Raw genomic sequence first — 16,319 nt, forward strand, 5'->3', positions numbered from 1 at the left:
TTTAAGGAAGCATCAGCTGCACCACATTAACATGTATGTGTTGTTTGTTCATATTACAAAACAAAGGATTTACTTCAATAGTCAAAGTGTAAACACTGCATTGTTGAAATTTAAATACTTTCAAAGGTTAAATGTAGCATAATGCCCATCATTTTTAAACATTTATATATATTGTCAAGGATTTCTGGTGACCCCATTAAACCAAGAGGACAAAAACACAAACAGGCGATATAGGGCCACATTATGTGTTCTCTATTTGTAATTCTTACATTGCATGTTTATTTTGGCCATACAAAGCTTGAAAAGACTATTTTGTCAAACATGGACATTTTCATTGAAAATAATATTTGAAATACTGGACTAAAATGTTTGGTTGCATGCATTAAAAAGAAGAGAGCAATACTTAATTCTGTAGTTAAGAATACGAGCAAAAAATAACCTTTGTGTTAGTAAAAAACATTGTCTGTGGACCGCAGAGATTGTTGACGGTGTCTTCTTCAATGTGCAGCTAGCAATTCGACCTGACTGGATTACGATTACGATTCATTGGGTGCTGTTTACCTTCCATACATAAATTGTTCAATGGACAAACGTGAGAGCCAGTAGAGTTAAGAGATTACGTGTCTGCAGCCTCTACGAACTACGTAGGGATTTACCATATTTGCCACATAATTTGCCTCGTCATTTGCAGGTTTCAACAAAGAATGTTCTGGCTCAGGAGGATCAAAATAATGCTGCAGCAGAAGGTGCCACATCACGTTCTATTTTTGGCTGCTTAATTAAGATAAAGTCCTAAATGTTTTTGTCCCCAATTGCTGCACAATCCTTGTGCTTTTAACCATGGTAAAGCTCTGTAGACCATTAGCATGTTCTCATAATGGTGGCTTTTATTTATAAACAATAAAAGGTCTGACCCCAGAGAGCAGTGAGACAAACGTTCTCAAGACTTCTGGGGGTCATTAATACTTTTCAAGAACCCCTCCCAGTACAGTTCCAGTTAACAATCCATTAACTGGTTAGTCGTTACTGCTCAATTTTTTTTTTTTATAAATGTCAATAACTACATCAAATACACATCCTACCCTAGTTGAAATTAATGTGTATACCTTACTCACAATATTAAAGAATTAAAAAAAAATGGGTGAAAAGGCTAGAAAGCATCTCACGTGCGCAAACCCTTAGGGCTGCTGGATGGTATCCGCCCGTATGCCCACATTATCGTCATCGGTCACTTTAAAGCCAGAAAGGTGTGTGTGAGAATTCTTTAGAGGTGGACAGTCAGACAACGTAAACAAGCGGGTGACAGACAGCACTGAGATTCTGTGACTCGCTCATTGTTCTCTCAACCCCAACCGTGCAAAGAGAATACGATTCTCAAGTTAAAATTGAGGTACCACTCACATACAGCAAGACCTTTATTAATTGTTGTGTGCGTCCTCCGTTTAGAAAGCAGGCATGTCACTGGCCACTTTTAACTGCAAAAGGCCATAACGAAGGCACCATGTTTTAAATTGACCTGAGAAATTTTACCAATGATGTATGGGTTGTTATTCCAATGCACTATTGAATAAAAGCACCCAAATATGTCATAAGAAATGTTTGGATGCTCATACATTTATAACTTATATTTTGGAGGTCTCAAAGTTTCAGGTCGACATAGTTGTGAAAACACTTTGGGAAGAACCAGATTCTACCTTCGATCTACTGTAGCGCGCCATTAATGGGTGAAGGAGCACAGTCCTTTGCATAATCACAACTGATAATAACAATGCGAATTGATATCCCTGCCCATCAATTTACAATGTTTGGAACTCTTCTATGAACAGTGTCAGATGTTGTTCTTTATAAAGTGCATAGCCATTTCAGGAAATAGTTTAAAGACAAGTCTCCACTCTCCAAGCCACATTGCAGAGCATAATGCCCAGTGTAGGTGCACTATGCACTGATTATTGAAGGGTAACACCAGTGGGCATCGGACAGGGACTCATAACAATGTAAACAGCTGATCTTTCATTCCGCCTTTTTTTGTGTTTCGCAAAATACAAAAAAAAGCTTGTGACATTCGAATTAGGGATGTAAGAAATTTGCGATTTTTGCTTTCTTGTTATTATTACATACAATTTGGGGCAAAAAATTACATGGAATTATGCCAAACTTAAATCTGTCATTTACTGATGTATGTTAGCATTAAATGGGCCCTCACAGCCACGTATGATGCAAGGGTGCATTTTCTGCAAAAAAGTAAGATTTTGTCACGAATGGTGCATATTTGCACGATGTGGCGTAGAAGTGTAAATTCAGGAATTTTGCAGAACAAGTGTAACATTACGTCAACGTAATTTTACATTTTGCCTTGACTATGCCCCAAAAAACATAAAGGAGAAGAAGAAATAGATTTGGTAATCAAATCACTATTTGGCATATGTTGTATATGATCCATGACCGTATATATCCTAACCTAATTTAAGAACAACTGACAACTACAAGTGAATGATGAACTGAGCGCTGCTGAATGGTTGCTAAATAAAAGGGAATAAGCATCGAGTTAATATGGCTACACAGGCAAGACTGTAAGCGTGTTAAAAAAGGTCCCACCTGATGCACTTATATAGATGTAGAAGGCTAGCAGATCCTTTTCCTAAAACCCCGGGCCCTGGCACAAGGTTGGGGTATTATAGGGGATGTACCAGTCTCCTTCTGCATGTGCACCTGTGCTTTCATGGTATTGGCCAGTTGAATATAAGTAAAAATATTTTGCTGTTACCAACAGAACCTGGCTAATCCTGGCCTTTTGATTTCTCCCAGGCCTCCTCTGGCAGCTGCGTCCCAGTGATGTTGAGGTGGAATTGTTGGCCCACACGCGGAATGTGGTGAGTCGAGACCTGGAGGAGGAGACTGGTCTCCACACGGGATGGATACAGAATGGGGGACTCTTTATCGCCTCCAACAAACAGCGATTGGATGAGTACAAAAGGCTCATGTCTGTAAGTCGGCATGCAAGCATTCCACCATTTTGTGTGCACTGGTTTGATGTATTGAAAGAAAAGTACTTGGGTTTTGAGGGTGATAACCTACTCTTGTTTAGGCTTATCACCTAGTTTTAAGAACCAGTGGTAAAGCCTGTAGATAATGTTTTGCAAGATATTGGTATAATTGATTATTAGAACTTTGGACTCCTTGCCTCTGCAACTGGAGCTGCTGCCTGGTCCCACCTCTGTGTCAGGTTGAAGCTGCCTCCTCTAGCTTCGGATGCAGATGTCCACCTCTGTCCCCTCAATCTGGCCAACTTGCTGACCAGTGATGCCTCACTTTAATCTCTGGATCCCACAGCCTAGCCACTCTACTGGGCGCTGAGGTTCAGGAGTGGGGTATGGTGGAGAGGGGAGTTGGCACCAGTTTTCTCAGCCACCTTTTCAGACTAAGATGGCTTGGGTTTGCTTCCGGCACGTTGCACCAATTGAAATAGGCTCTGTTAGTCGACATGCTGTGAAATGTGAGTGCATGGATGGTGACGATTTTGGGAAGATATGTTGCCCCGTGGGCTCAAGATGAACTGATAATCTTGCTCCGTGCACGGTGACCATATATGGATCAGCAAAGGTAGATGATTGGGTGACATCTGCCATTACACTGACAAGGGAATATGATTTATCTGCAAGTAGCAGGGGGATTTTTGGTACAGGGTTTATTTTTCCTACTCTATGGGTAAGGTGTCACAATAAAGTAAACATTTAAATGGGAGCAATTTTTCCAATTATTTCTTCAGCAAGGGCCGCACAACCAAGTTTCGTACAAAAAATGCACGCAGGCATTTAGACCTATGGAATATAGGCTTCATTTATATGTGTTGATGTATATTAGCCCCTACATTCCCAGAAGGGGGTTTTCTTGGGGATGCTTTTTACTGAAGAGCAACAAAGCAGAAAAGGAAGATCACGTGCAAAATTGAATTTTTTTTTTTTTTTTTTTTTTTTTTACCTCAACACAGTTTTACATGACTAGGTTCTATGACTTGCTTCAAATCGTAATCTTAGTTTGATTTGTTTTTGTCTTTTTGCATTTGTTAGATTCATTAAACTTCCTCTAACTTTAATTCATCAGAATGGTAGGGAGGTCATTGAGAATCGAAAGTTATGCATCATTTTTGTTTTGAGTGTACTGATGGTAGAAGAGGCTAGACGCAGCTGACCGAAAACTCTCTTGAAGCATCTCGGTCGCTCACAGTGATCCTCCAAAGAGCCTCATGCTTTGATGATCTTTCTTGCTCACCCACTAATTTTCTCCCTTTTTTTTCAGAACAAAGACATTTTTTCGACATTAGGCTTGAATTGCATTCGGTGACCAAGTAAATCCTCTTCCTAGTGAAATTCACTTTTTTTATGGATAGAAGCCTTTGGTTTTTTAATGTGTGCTCTCTTGTACCCAAAAACCTGGACCAAAAGTACAATTAGAAAACTTTTTCTGGTTTTCGAGGGGGAGGGGTGCAAACTAGATGTTAGTGGAGTTTAGGATGCGGTAACCTCCTTAAATCATTTTTTGTTCTTGCACAACAGCTTTAATATTTCATAAAAGTGAATTATAGCACCGCTTGAAAAAAACATGTTTGATGCTTTTTTTTGCACCTTAAATTTGTCTTGACCTTTCTATTGTGTCTCTCTTACAGCTGGGAAAGGTGTACGGAGTAGAATCTTATGTACTGTCTCCAGCAGAAACCAAGGACCTCTACCCACTGATGAACGTCGATGATCTTTATGGTACCCTGTATGTCCCAAAAGATGGCACAATGGACCCAGCAGGGACCTGCACTACCCTTGCCAGGGCCGCCAGCGCCAGGGGAGCTCTGGTAATCCAAGAGAGATGCATAGCCTTTTTTTGCATGCAATTGATAGGGCGTTTGGTGCCGTTGCTTGCTTCCTCTTATTTGGTCGTCTACCACTGCCCCCCTGGTTTACTTGCCATAATGTGTGTAATTTGTAATATCTGATTTTACTCATTTTCTAGAATATGTAAGTATCCTACACTCTCACTTTTCATCCTAGACGTCTTTTGAGGACAGAAGGGAAGGAGATGGGTTACCAGGCTCTATAGATGTAAATTGGCTAGAAGAGCGAGGGAGCTGTTGACCGCCTATAGTTACTTGGAGAGTCACGCGTCCTAGGTAGTCCATCACACGCTGTAGGATGGATGTTATACTTCGCAAATTGTGGAATGGCTACTTGAGTGTATTTTTGATGATGAGTCATTTATCAGCGGCATTCATGATGATGGTAGAAAGTTCCCCTGACTGAATTAAACTTCTTAGATGACCCATGAGCAGCTGCTTAATGCTGTGTAAATGCTGTTAAATAAATGCTTTGCTAACCTCATCAGATTGACGTCAACTGAACTACACGGTCCGTCAATGAGCTGTTTGTCATATTTGCATAGCCGGAATCATGCCATTGGCATCCGAATGTTTTATAAACTACTATAAAACAAATAGCATTCAGAAATATGCATCCTGCACAATATAGTTGCGGTCTCTGAACTGATCCAGAGTCTTTGGTTCATGCAAACTAGAGGTGTCGTAACCTCAGTATTTCTTCGATCAGATGCTGGCTACTGGCCGCCAGATAATACCAGTATGGGTGGCTGATAAGGTGGTCTGCCTAGCCTTATTACATTTTAGGTAAATGCAAGACACACTGAACAAGGGTCTTGCAGCCCGAAGAGGCCAGCGAATCAAAGGCTGAGCAGGAGTTCGGCATCATTCACAATGGATGCCCATATCAGGCCATGGTGACATGCATACAGCGTTTGCAAGGAGGACCTGGGGCTGCACCGCCACGAGAGACTTCTCGGCTTCCAGGCATAAATCAGTGGAAAACCTGAATAATAGTTCTTCAGTCCTTAGTTTAGGTTTGAAATGTGGGGGTCTGTAGGAAATGGAGCTTACAATTCAAGGTTGGTTTAGGTTCTTTATATTATACTGTAAATTCCTGGTCTAATCAATAATGACCTGGAGAGCCAGCAAGAGACACTAATGTGAACTTGCAATTCATTCGCGAACCGGATCATTCAGCCATTGCTGAGCAGTATCGGAGGGTTTTCTGAAGGAGAGAAATAGGAATGCTAAAGGGGGGTAAGGTGTAATTGACTTCTGTCAGGTCCTTGACAAATGCACAATGTGTTTCAGAAAGTGCAAAACTGTCATCTTTTAAGTGATAGTCACCCACCAAGCAGTAGTACTCGTGTTCATATTCCTTACTTGAAATTACAACTATAAAGGAAGGATAAGGAATTCAGCTAAGCGGAAATCTATTGGGGTTGGAGAAAGAGCCTTTAGATTACTTAGTTATCCTCCTAACAGCTAGAAGGCAGGCAGAGTAGCTCAATGACACCCCCTTCACCTGCAAACCAATCTTCGTCTTACGTTTTTTCAACAAAACCCCTTTATCGATCACTTATAATGCTCCACATTGACTCATCAGCCAGGAATAAATATTATATATGCTGATGGCATTAGGCTGCTGGCTGATCTTTCTTGGTACTTTAACCAGCCTAAAAGCTAAATGTGCCCCCCACAGATTATTTTCACTAATGTCTCTGTACAATAATAGGGCAGAAGTGAACCATGTTCTCTGGATCTTAGATTTTCTTCTTCAAACACGTTGCCACCTAGTCAACCTTTTATGGAAGCTTTAAATAATCTATAAGTCAGTGACTGGTTGGTCAGTTGATCTTAAAGGGTAGAAACATGTAGATGTGAGATTGCCCTTCAAGAGCTGGAAAAGCGCCACTTGAAGGATAACATGAATACTATTTTGAAAGACAGATTGTTAGTCGACGAGTTGTCTGGAAACAGGGTGGCAAGAACCATATCTGGGTTTGATTTTTTTTGGACATTGTTTTGTTAAAAATGAGTTTGCATTCCTTTGGTTGCAAACCTGCATTACGGGGAAAATGGGTTAGGCTTATGTTTTGCTTATTGCAGAAAGCAATTCCTATGCATGATTGTTGCCATTTGATATGTTTTGTTTAATGACTTAGGCTTTGGATTTAATGGGCTTTGGATTTAATTGCAAATATATATTCACCTTCATGAACCATTAGTCACAAAATCCTATGCTCATGGCCTTTCCTTAAATGAAACAGTTTACATTTCGATTTTTGAAATAATCTTGAAGATTACTTTTGTGAATGTATTTGATTATGTGATGACTTTCATTACATTCAGCTTTTAGGTGTTTTTACAAATATTGTGACTTCGTAAGCATTGCATTTGGTGAGTGCGTTATGGTTTGCATGGTTGTTATGCAAGTTATGGATTGTGGTCCTCTGATTATGTTGCCTACCAAGTCACTTGTTAAGTTCTTTGAATAATAACTTCAATTTAACTTTTGGTGTTTACACTGAAGTTTAGGGGTTATGCCTGCTGTACAGTGATACTTTTGGGCATCACGCACCCCCTCCCCTTGTTGTTCTTTGTCCCTGCTTGATAGACCTACACAAAACTTAGCATAAGGACGCTAAGTGGATGCACTTTTTTTAAGTCTTTGTGCAGATTCGTCAAACAGCAGCAAAAGTATCCACAAAACATGCCTTTCCTTTGCAAGCTCTTAAATTAAATTGCATTCTAATAAAGCGTGCCTTCACTGCCGCAGGAGCATCCTGACACTTTGTAAAAGAAGCCACTCACTCATGCGAAACTGAACTCAGGAAAAACACTAAACAAGCATTGGCATAGCCAATAGGTCTCGCCTTTGGGACCTTATAAGTGTTTAGTTATTGTTGTGTAGCATTTTAGAATCCAAGCGTAATTTACCGATTCATGACCTTATATAGCTGTAATTCACATTGCCCTTATATAGGCATAGAAATCATACCCATATTTAGACATAACCCATCCAGTCCAAATACAGGCCTGGCTACTTCCACTTGTTCCAAAAAGCCACAATGATTTCTTGGAAAACTCTGCTTCAGCAGTCAGGGACATCTCCTTGCTTTAATATTGATTTGTCCTAGAAATCATGGAGTTTTCAAAGAACTACCATTCCCTTGGGGTTCTTTCATGACGTTATTATGTCCGACTTTACGTCAAACTAGGCACCTTCAAGGTTTAAATATGCCTACACTTGCCCTAGCAAACACACAGTGGTTCGGAGCAGCTCAACTATCTACTTGCCCGACGCAACTCGCTACAGCAAGTGCCGAAGGAAACCGACCATCCAGCTGACGCACTGACAAAGAAGCTGTCCTTTCTCTAGCTGAGAATCCAGCTCCAGTGTTTCCAAGCTCCCCTCAAGGGTTGTTGGGAAATCGAGTCTAGAGACAGAGATACCAGTACTACCAGACCTCCTTCATTCTAAAACCAAGGTACGGAGCTGATTAGACCCTAAGAGAAATCTTGGTTAGATTCTTGCAAAGAAAAACGAAACCTATGCTACACCTCACTTACTTCTTCCCTCCTACTAGACTTAGGTTAGGTACATCGGGGTAGGCGTATTTTCGAAGCACCAGTTGAGTACTTTTTAGCTTTATTTATGTATGTGTTTAACTGTGGTCTAGGAAATATACAATGCTTTTACAGTATTATTTCATAATACTCTTCCTACTGTACGCATTATTCTTTGCAACCAGTATTACGATTGTAGCAGTTCACTTTACTTGCTTGAGAAAGAAGACTGTTCAATAAACCCTTCTATTGAAAAAGCCGGTCTCTCTATTTCTCTGCACCTCTGATGAAACGAAGCATGCACGATTGACTGAGTGAAATCTCTATCTATTGTTTCCACAACTCTGAAGATCACTTTTATTCTTGGGGAAACAAAGTTGTCATGTTTATGCGGTTGTCAGAAACTAATCCCTTCTTGTTTATTCGAGAAAGTTTATAGTGACCTCTGAGCTAGCTGGCACTCGCAATAAGTCTAATATATTCAATAGAGACCTAGTAGACATAAGTCCTACGTCATATCTAAAGGATATGTTATTCCAATGTGCAGGGCATAATCAGAATATAGTAACTACACTAGATTATCCAGCACAATATCCTTGATGCAACAGCATCATGTGTTGCATGGCTAAACACTTACAAGGTCCCGAAGGCGAGACCTATTGGTTATGCCAGTGCTTGTTTTTAACTGAGGGGGGCTATGAACAAGATTGCTGAATACTAGGGTAGCATGAGTAAGATGCATATGGGCAGTAATAGCTTGCTAAACGTAAGAGACTCAACATCGGTATATCGTAACTAAAATATCTCACAGAAATGTTGTGCCTCATATACAGCAATGTCAACAAATTTGAATTAATAATAGAAATCTACAGCCAATATTTTTATTTTAAGAGCAGGTGAGAGTGGATGTGCCTTGTTGGTCCTCGTGTTCCCGTTGTGTGTGGCACAGAGATCCAAGTACCTTTAGGGACACCAGTGGTGGGGTTCAATTTAGATCTGAGCGGGCATGGTGGCCAATCAAGTGCTTGGCGCGCTAACTTAGCAAGCCCCTGAGATGAGACTGAAGGGTGGGGAGAGAAGGTGCTGTGTATTGCATTGAATCTGTATTTACTACCTTAGGCAAGGTGCTAAAGCGCTTTACAGCGAGAAGCATGCTACTCTGGAACCAGTGGCAGCTGGTGACATTTGAAAGTGGTAGGGCGTAAAGTTACTGGTGTACTGCACTAAGGCGAGCGAGCGTAGCGTGTGGTAGAGAGAGCTCACCTGTGCTAACTTTTACTATGTCCACTGTTTCTGGCACCTCACACTATCCACCAATGCCACCTTCACATGCTGCCCATGAGTCAGCTCATCTCTGCCCACCAGTGCCAGCTTCACACTGTCCTCAAGCACCTTACAGTGCTCACCACTGCTTGCTTGTTGGAATTCAGAATGCTGTGAACTGGCATGTGGGGCCTCTTTGTGCCTTGTGTGAGCTATGGCTGTGCTCCTCCACCAATAGTGTTAACCGGGTAATAAATTGTGAAAGTTGGAGGACTTCAAGGGGAAAAGTTTAGGGGATCTTGTATTGGTGAAAAAGGTGCAATGCAATGGAGCTTTCTGACAGAAGAATATTAAAAGTAGAGATGAGCACATGAAAATGTGAGGAGTTTGTGTAGTTCCCTTCTGTGCTAGCCCTCTTCTGTGAGGGTTATTGAAGTTTGCGCTACGAGAACCAGGAATTGGGCCCCTGGTGAAGTTTTCGATCATGGCCTCACAAACCCTTCCTGAAGTCCTGACTGTGTGTGTGGGAGGGTGAGGAATGCTGATGATGACTCTTGTGCATGGAGTGTGCATAGTGGTGGTTCTCCCTCTTCTGAATGCTAAGACTGGGCTGATAGCAGGTGTGTATGAGGCTGAGTCTTGAAAAGCCATGGTGAGCACTGAGATGTGATTAGAGCTGTGGCTAGCAAGTGTGATGGTGGAGGTGCAATGTAGCCTTCAAGGCAAACCGCGCGCTCGTACCTATAGTTTCTGAAACTCCGCTATTAAAAAAACACCACTTTGAAACATAAATGCAAGCGAAACTCAACTTTCCGTTTGTCAGGAAAAGTAAAAAACTTAAGACTCTTGAGCCGTGTAATGGCATTCAATAATATTCTGCAGGACTGGTGATGTCACCAGGGCTGTCCCTGAGGTATTGTTACCTTTTTAATACCATAACCTTTCACCTTTGGAGACAATAATACACACTATGAGCCTGTTCAGAGTCATGGTAGAAAATCAGAAACCTACTTCCATATGTCTTCTGTTACATTAGCAGGATTTTTCGACCCTTTTCAGCATTCAGACATACCTCGTTTGCTTCCACCGACAAACATTAATGGGCACACAATGCTGTGATTGTGGGCAAATTGCTTAATCTCCTTGTGCCTGTAATCCGTGAATGCCACCTTTTGCAATGTAACTGGAACTCATGCACAACGCTCCAATTATAGCCTTAGGGTCGAGTTCACTTAAAAGCTGCCAAAAATGCACAGAGGCAAAACAAATCCTTAACATAAGAAAAGGCAAAAAGATGGTCGTTTCCTAGCTGATTTGTCCAAAGTGAAACACGAAAACCTGGGAAAATTGTATGATCTTGGGCAAATATTTTATTTTAACCAAAACTCTTTATTCTTCCTTATCGTGCATCATAAAACTAACAAATATGTGAGTTCAGAATATCTGTGGTACAAAAAACCTTTTGTTCTTGATTTAATAGACTACAAGGCTGCTTTGTAATAATCTGGGCAAGTACAGGGTAGGGTTTACGTGACAATTGTCTTGCCTCTTAGTGCACTAATTGTTTATGTTTAAAAGTGATTACTTTTAGTAATCGTTGATGTTTAAAACTGTTACTTTTAGTCGCTACTTCTCAGTGCTATAATGTGACGCATTGATGCTAAAGCTTCACAGGTTGCAGAAGTGCACATTTTTGAATTTGAAGCAACTTTATCACATTTTACCTGATGTCTGCTTGGAGATTTACACAGCAAACATTATTAGGGCTCGGCAAGGCTCGTGCACGGGCTTTAAGATGCGTGCCAGACCCTTGGCTCCGGTCTCCCTGCAAATTATTGGCTTGTCCACCACTACTGCTCAGGGTGTTACGCCACTTCCACACTAAACTACTGAGCAGCTGAAACACTGCATCGGTCGGTGTGAAGGCAGAGGCATCATTCCACTAAAGAAACACGCATCTCAAGTAAGCACTCAGAGAAATATCGTACCGTTAGAAAAACGCATAAACCTTATACAAATTGCTACTCACACACAAAAAATTCAAAGCATTTTATTTTAAAAAACCGACTTAATGATGTCAAATTGCATTTCTGGGGAAGGACTCGCAGACAGCCAGGTGTTCCATCTGCTTCCATTTTCTGGCTTTGTCAATATTTCAGCTCCGGGCTGCAGTGAGAAGGCCAGGATTGATTTAATGTAGCCAGTGTTAGAACAGATTCGATGGCGGGTAGGGTGGGTAAGTACATTAAAGGAAAATGAGTGGGGAGACTGGGCAGTTTTCTTTAGACATGCCATGGAAGACGGGACCATTCAGTGGGGTGAAGGGAGGGGGAGATCTCATTTAGGTTCTGGCAGGCAGCTCCAATGCAGGAATAAGCAGCAACTACTGCAGGACCCCGCGGTGCGCAGTCCAAATGGTAATGACATTGCGAGGGAAGAGTGGGAGGAGAGGATGGCTGAGGCCCGCAGAATCAAATTAATAATAAAGAAAAGAGAACAATCATCTTACCTCAGACTGAAGGAAGCTGTGTTGGTGTGGCCCTTCCTCTGCTATAGCCAAGCAGGCCTCCGAAGTGAGTGGCCTTCCTGTGAGTCAATCCAGACTTCTTCTGCAGCCTTCTGCGGTCCAGGGAAGACCTGGCTTGGCAGTTCGGGCTGGACTGTTCCCATGAGGCACAGGGTCAAGGCTGATTTGCATATGGCCAGGTCTGAACTTGGGTGGTGTGGTGAGCAAAAAAACGATGGATTTAGGCCCAGATCTCTGTACAGGGGTGAATGTATGACATTGTTCTGCATTCTGTCCATCAACTGTTGTTTTTGCATTAGTCACCCCGAGTGGGACGGGTATGCTCAGACGTGAGCCCCGTGCTCTCCATGCCACTGGGGTCAAGCTATTCTGTCTGAAGACGGCTGATAGCCAGAAACCAATCTTAGGATGCTTGATTCCGGTCCAGGGAAGACATGGCTTGGCAGTTCGGCTGGACTGTTCCCTTGAGGCACAGGGTCAAGGCTGATTTGCATATGGGAATGTCTGAACTGGGGTGGTGTGGTCAGCAAAAAAACGATGGATTTAGGCCGAGATCTCTGTACTGGGGTGAATGTATGACATTGTTATGCATTCTGTCCATCAACTGTTGTTTTTGCATATGCCTCCCAAACTCTTACCAGCCCTTGCCAGTTGCCAATCCATGCCTCTTTAGGTCTCGCACCTGGCGACGCAGCGCGAAGCGCTGTCGCCAGCGAGACTTATTGTCAGCGACTTGGCTTTCAAGGGCTCTCAAGGGAGACAGGAGAGGGGCATGCGCATGCTGCAAGCCGGCCGGACTGGAAATGTGAACGTGCGCGTTCACCACGTACAGTCACGCGCTGTGCCCATCTCCTGTCTCCCTTGCAAGCCTCATGCAGTTACTTTCATTTTCTCTCCCCCCTGCGCCGTCGGCTCCACAGCCCGTCAACACCCACCAAAGTGCTCCTTTCTGCTATCCGCACAATTGCATTTTACTCGCGCCTCTAAGACCGGCTCCCCGGCCCGACTAACCCCAAGCCAACCCTCCCTCGCCAAGTGGAAACATGTGCGCTCAAAAAGGGGCATCGCGTGGGGCGGGCAGCACAAAACGAGCAGCAGCGGTCAGACCAGCCCCCTGGCCCTCACTACCAACCTGCACCTGGGCCGCGTGGAAGAGTGCAGGCCAGCTTCCCCCGCATCCACATGCGGGATGTGTCGTGCGAGACAGCACATCCGCCGTTTCCCCATGGCCAGCCTCTAGGGTCGGGTGGAGCACAGAGGCGCTCTACGACGAGGCTCATCCCTGTAGGTTCTCGCTACCTCCGGCTGGTTCCTCCTCCCACCTCAGCTCCTCCTACCTCCGCTCCTCCTTCGGCAGAAGCAGGAACCAGGGGCTTTTTTTTTTTTACGCGAAAGCGATCGCATTCAGTTTTGCTTTTTTTGTTGTTGTTACATTTCAAGCACTTTGCACAGCTCTCGGCACACACAAAAAAAATTTGAGTGAGCGCGCGGGAACTTGAGCAGCTGCCATTTGCGGTGCTTGTGTGTTTTTGCATTGCTTTTTTAACATCACATGTATTCAAATTGACAAGATGATGCATTGCGTGCTGACAGACAGCCCGAACAAAGTGATTTCACACAACATAGCTCTTGCATTCTGGCAAAACAGCGAAACGTATCCTAATTATTTGCATTCACAATATAGAAGCAGAAGAAATACGTAAATACTGTTAAAGGTGCGCAGTCAACATATGCTTGGATGACGTGTGGTATCTATATTGTGGCTGGGCATAATCCTGTGCTATGTCAGGAGACGGACAAGTAGTAGTTTTATGTGTGCTCCTGGCCTACGTTCCACGTTCCAGCTCTTCAGAGGACAGCTGTAGTGAGTCGGCCCTTGCCCTGGACGTGCAGGGACCTGGTTGTGAGCTCTTGTGAATAATGAGACAATAAACGGGTCTCCAACCTTATCCTGCAGTGGTCTCGTTATGCGATACCCTGCAACAGGAAGATACTTTAATTTCTTGCTTTACTATGTTAGCTACAAGCATAATCAATCTGGGCACAGATCTACAGAAAACACACAGCCACTCTCTAAATGAGTAATAAGGACTAGGAGGCATTCCTGTCAATCATCAATAGTTTACTAGCATCCCTCCTCCCCCAACTTCTCCACACAAATAGCATTTTTGCCGCAAGCACACACAACCACACACACAACCGAACACACAACCACACATACAACCACACACACACACACACATACACACAACCACACACGCAACCACAACCACACATACCACCACACATACCACCACACATAGAACCACACACACTACCACACGCACACTACCACACACACACTACCACACGCACACTACCACACGCACACTACCACACACACACACACACACACTACCACACACACTACCACACACACACACACTACCACACACACACACACACACACACACTACCACACACATACACACACACACTACCATACACACACACTACCACACACACTACCATACACACACACTACCACACAAACACACTACCACACACACAGCCACACAAGCAGTCAGTGCACACTTTCAACAGGCACAGACACCATCAGTCATCAGTGCATGATTTCACCGGGCACAAACGTCACCAGCCGTCAGTGCACGCTTTCACCGGGCACAAACACCACTAGCCATCAGTGCACGCTTCCACCAGGCACACACCACCAGGCGTCAGTGCATGCTTTAGCCAGGCACACACACACTACCAGCCATCACTGCACGCTTTCACCAGGCACACACACACCACCAGCCGTCAGTGCACACTTTCACCAGGCACACACACACCACCAGCCATCAGTGCACACTTTCACCTGGCACACACCACCAGCCGGCAGTGCACGCTTTCACCAGGCATGCACACCACCAGCCATCAGTGCGCAATTTCTACAGGCACACACACCCCAGCCATCAGTGCTCACATCAATTGTTAATGCATCCACAATTAACTATTGTAGCAATCGCAGTATGGCGCACTTTACTTTTAAACATATTCATCTAAAGCGCAGCATGCCACCATTGCTACAAAAATAAATACACATTTTTTGGCCTACAATTTATAGACTTTTGTTGCAATTGGTGTTGCAATATTTAACAATGCCAATAGCTGAAACGTAATTAATGCGAGACCTATTGCATTGCAAATGCTTGTTTTTAGTTTGGCGCTGATGACATATTCCTTTCCCTTTCCTTAACTTTCCGAGCTGCTCTGCTTCAGATGCAACCTCATGCAATGCTGTTGTCACAAGCACGGCTCGGTCGGTGTCTGTTGACAGGAATGATGAGACGAACCAGGCGGCAGCGTGAGAACTGCACATTCATATCCGCATCTTTTCTGGCCACTTGACCCCCGTCCCCAGTTCGCGGCTCGGGGGGGTGGGGGGGGGGGGGTGTTTAAATAAAATCAATATCTTACCTGACTGGAACACCCAAGAGTTAAATGGCAGGCTGCTCCCTGGGGTGTACACCTCGTAGTATCTTAAGCATCTGTACTAAGGGTGCAGCAACAAGGCTGCCACTTCAGCCCAGAGCCAACAGTGGGGCCTCCTTCACAGACGGCTGGAGAGACCCCCCTTTCACTCCAGCTGCTTACATGAGTAGACACCTCTCACAGGCTCCCACCCTCTCACCCAACCACCGTCCTCTCGATCCTAGACGAGGAGGGGCGTGAGCTAGTAACGTCATGGGCGCCTCTCACAAGTACACAAGCAAATGTATAATTTGGGATCTGTGTGGGAACAGCAGCTTGAAGAAGTAAATGGGCCCAATATTGCCTGAAGTAGCTCCGATTTTGCTAAATTGAGAGTGAAAGTAGTGCTTGGGTCTGCGTTATTAAGTGATCATGTGTGACACCACTGAGTCCTGTTCAGCCGCGGGCAGTGCTTTAAATGGGGAAAACTAAGTGCAGGTACTCATTAAATTGAGCTAGGGGCGTGACAGTGGACGGGGCGAGAGGCGGGGCGAAACATGGTGATAAACATTCCTATCAATTATTCATTTTGCCCTTACATTTCCGTTGATAGTTTTAAGCTTCCCATATCTGCAGATTAAC

General features: G+C 43.7%; 1 protein-coding gene across 2 annotated transcripts in view; it reads left to right on the forward strand.

Moving 5' to 3' along the window:
- SARDH (sarcosine dehydrogenase) overlaps positions 1 to 16,319 on the forward strand; it is an 850,014-nt gene that overhangs the window by 52,465 nt on the left and 781,230 nt on the right. For both annotated transcript variants that reach the window (XM_086921071.1, XM_086921072.1), the window contains exons 3-4: positions 2,806 to 2,984; positions 4,664 to 4,843. In XM_086921071.1, the coding sequence (XP_086777197.1) occupies positions 2,806 to 2,984; positions 4,664 to 4,843 (359 nt within the window). The remainder of the gene's footprint in view (positions 1 to 2,805; positions 2,985 to 4,663; positions 4,844 to 16,319) is intronic.

Source organism: Lissotriton vulgaris, chromosome 5, assembly GCF_964263255.1.
Source record: "Lissotriton vulgaris chromosome 5, aLisVul1.2, whole genome shotgun sequence".
Classification (NCBI taxonomy): Eukaryota; Metazoa; Chordata; class Amphibia; order Caudata; family Salamandridae; genus Lissotriton; species Lissotriton vulgaris.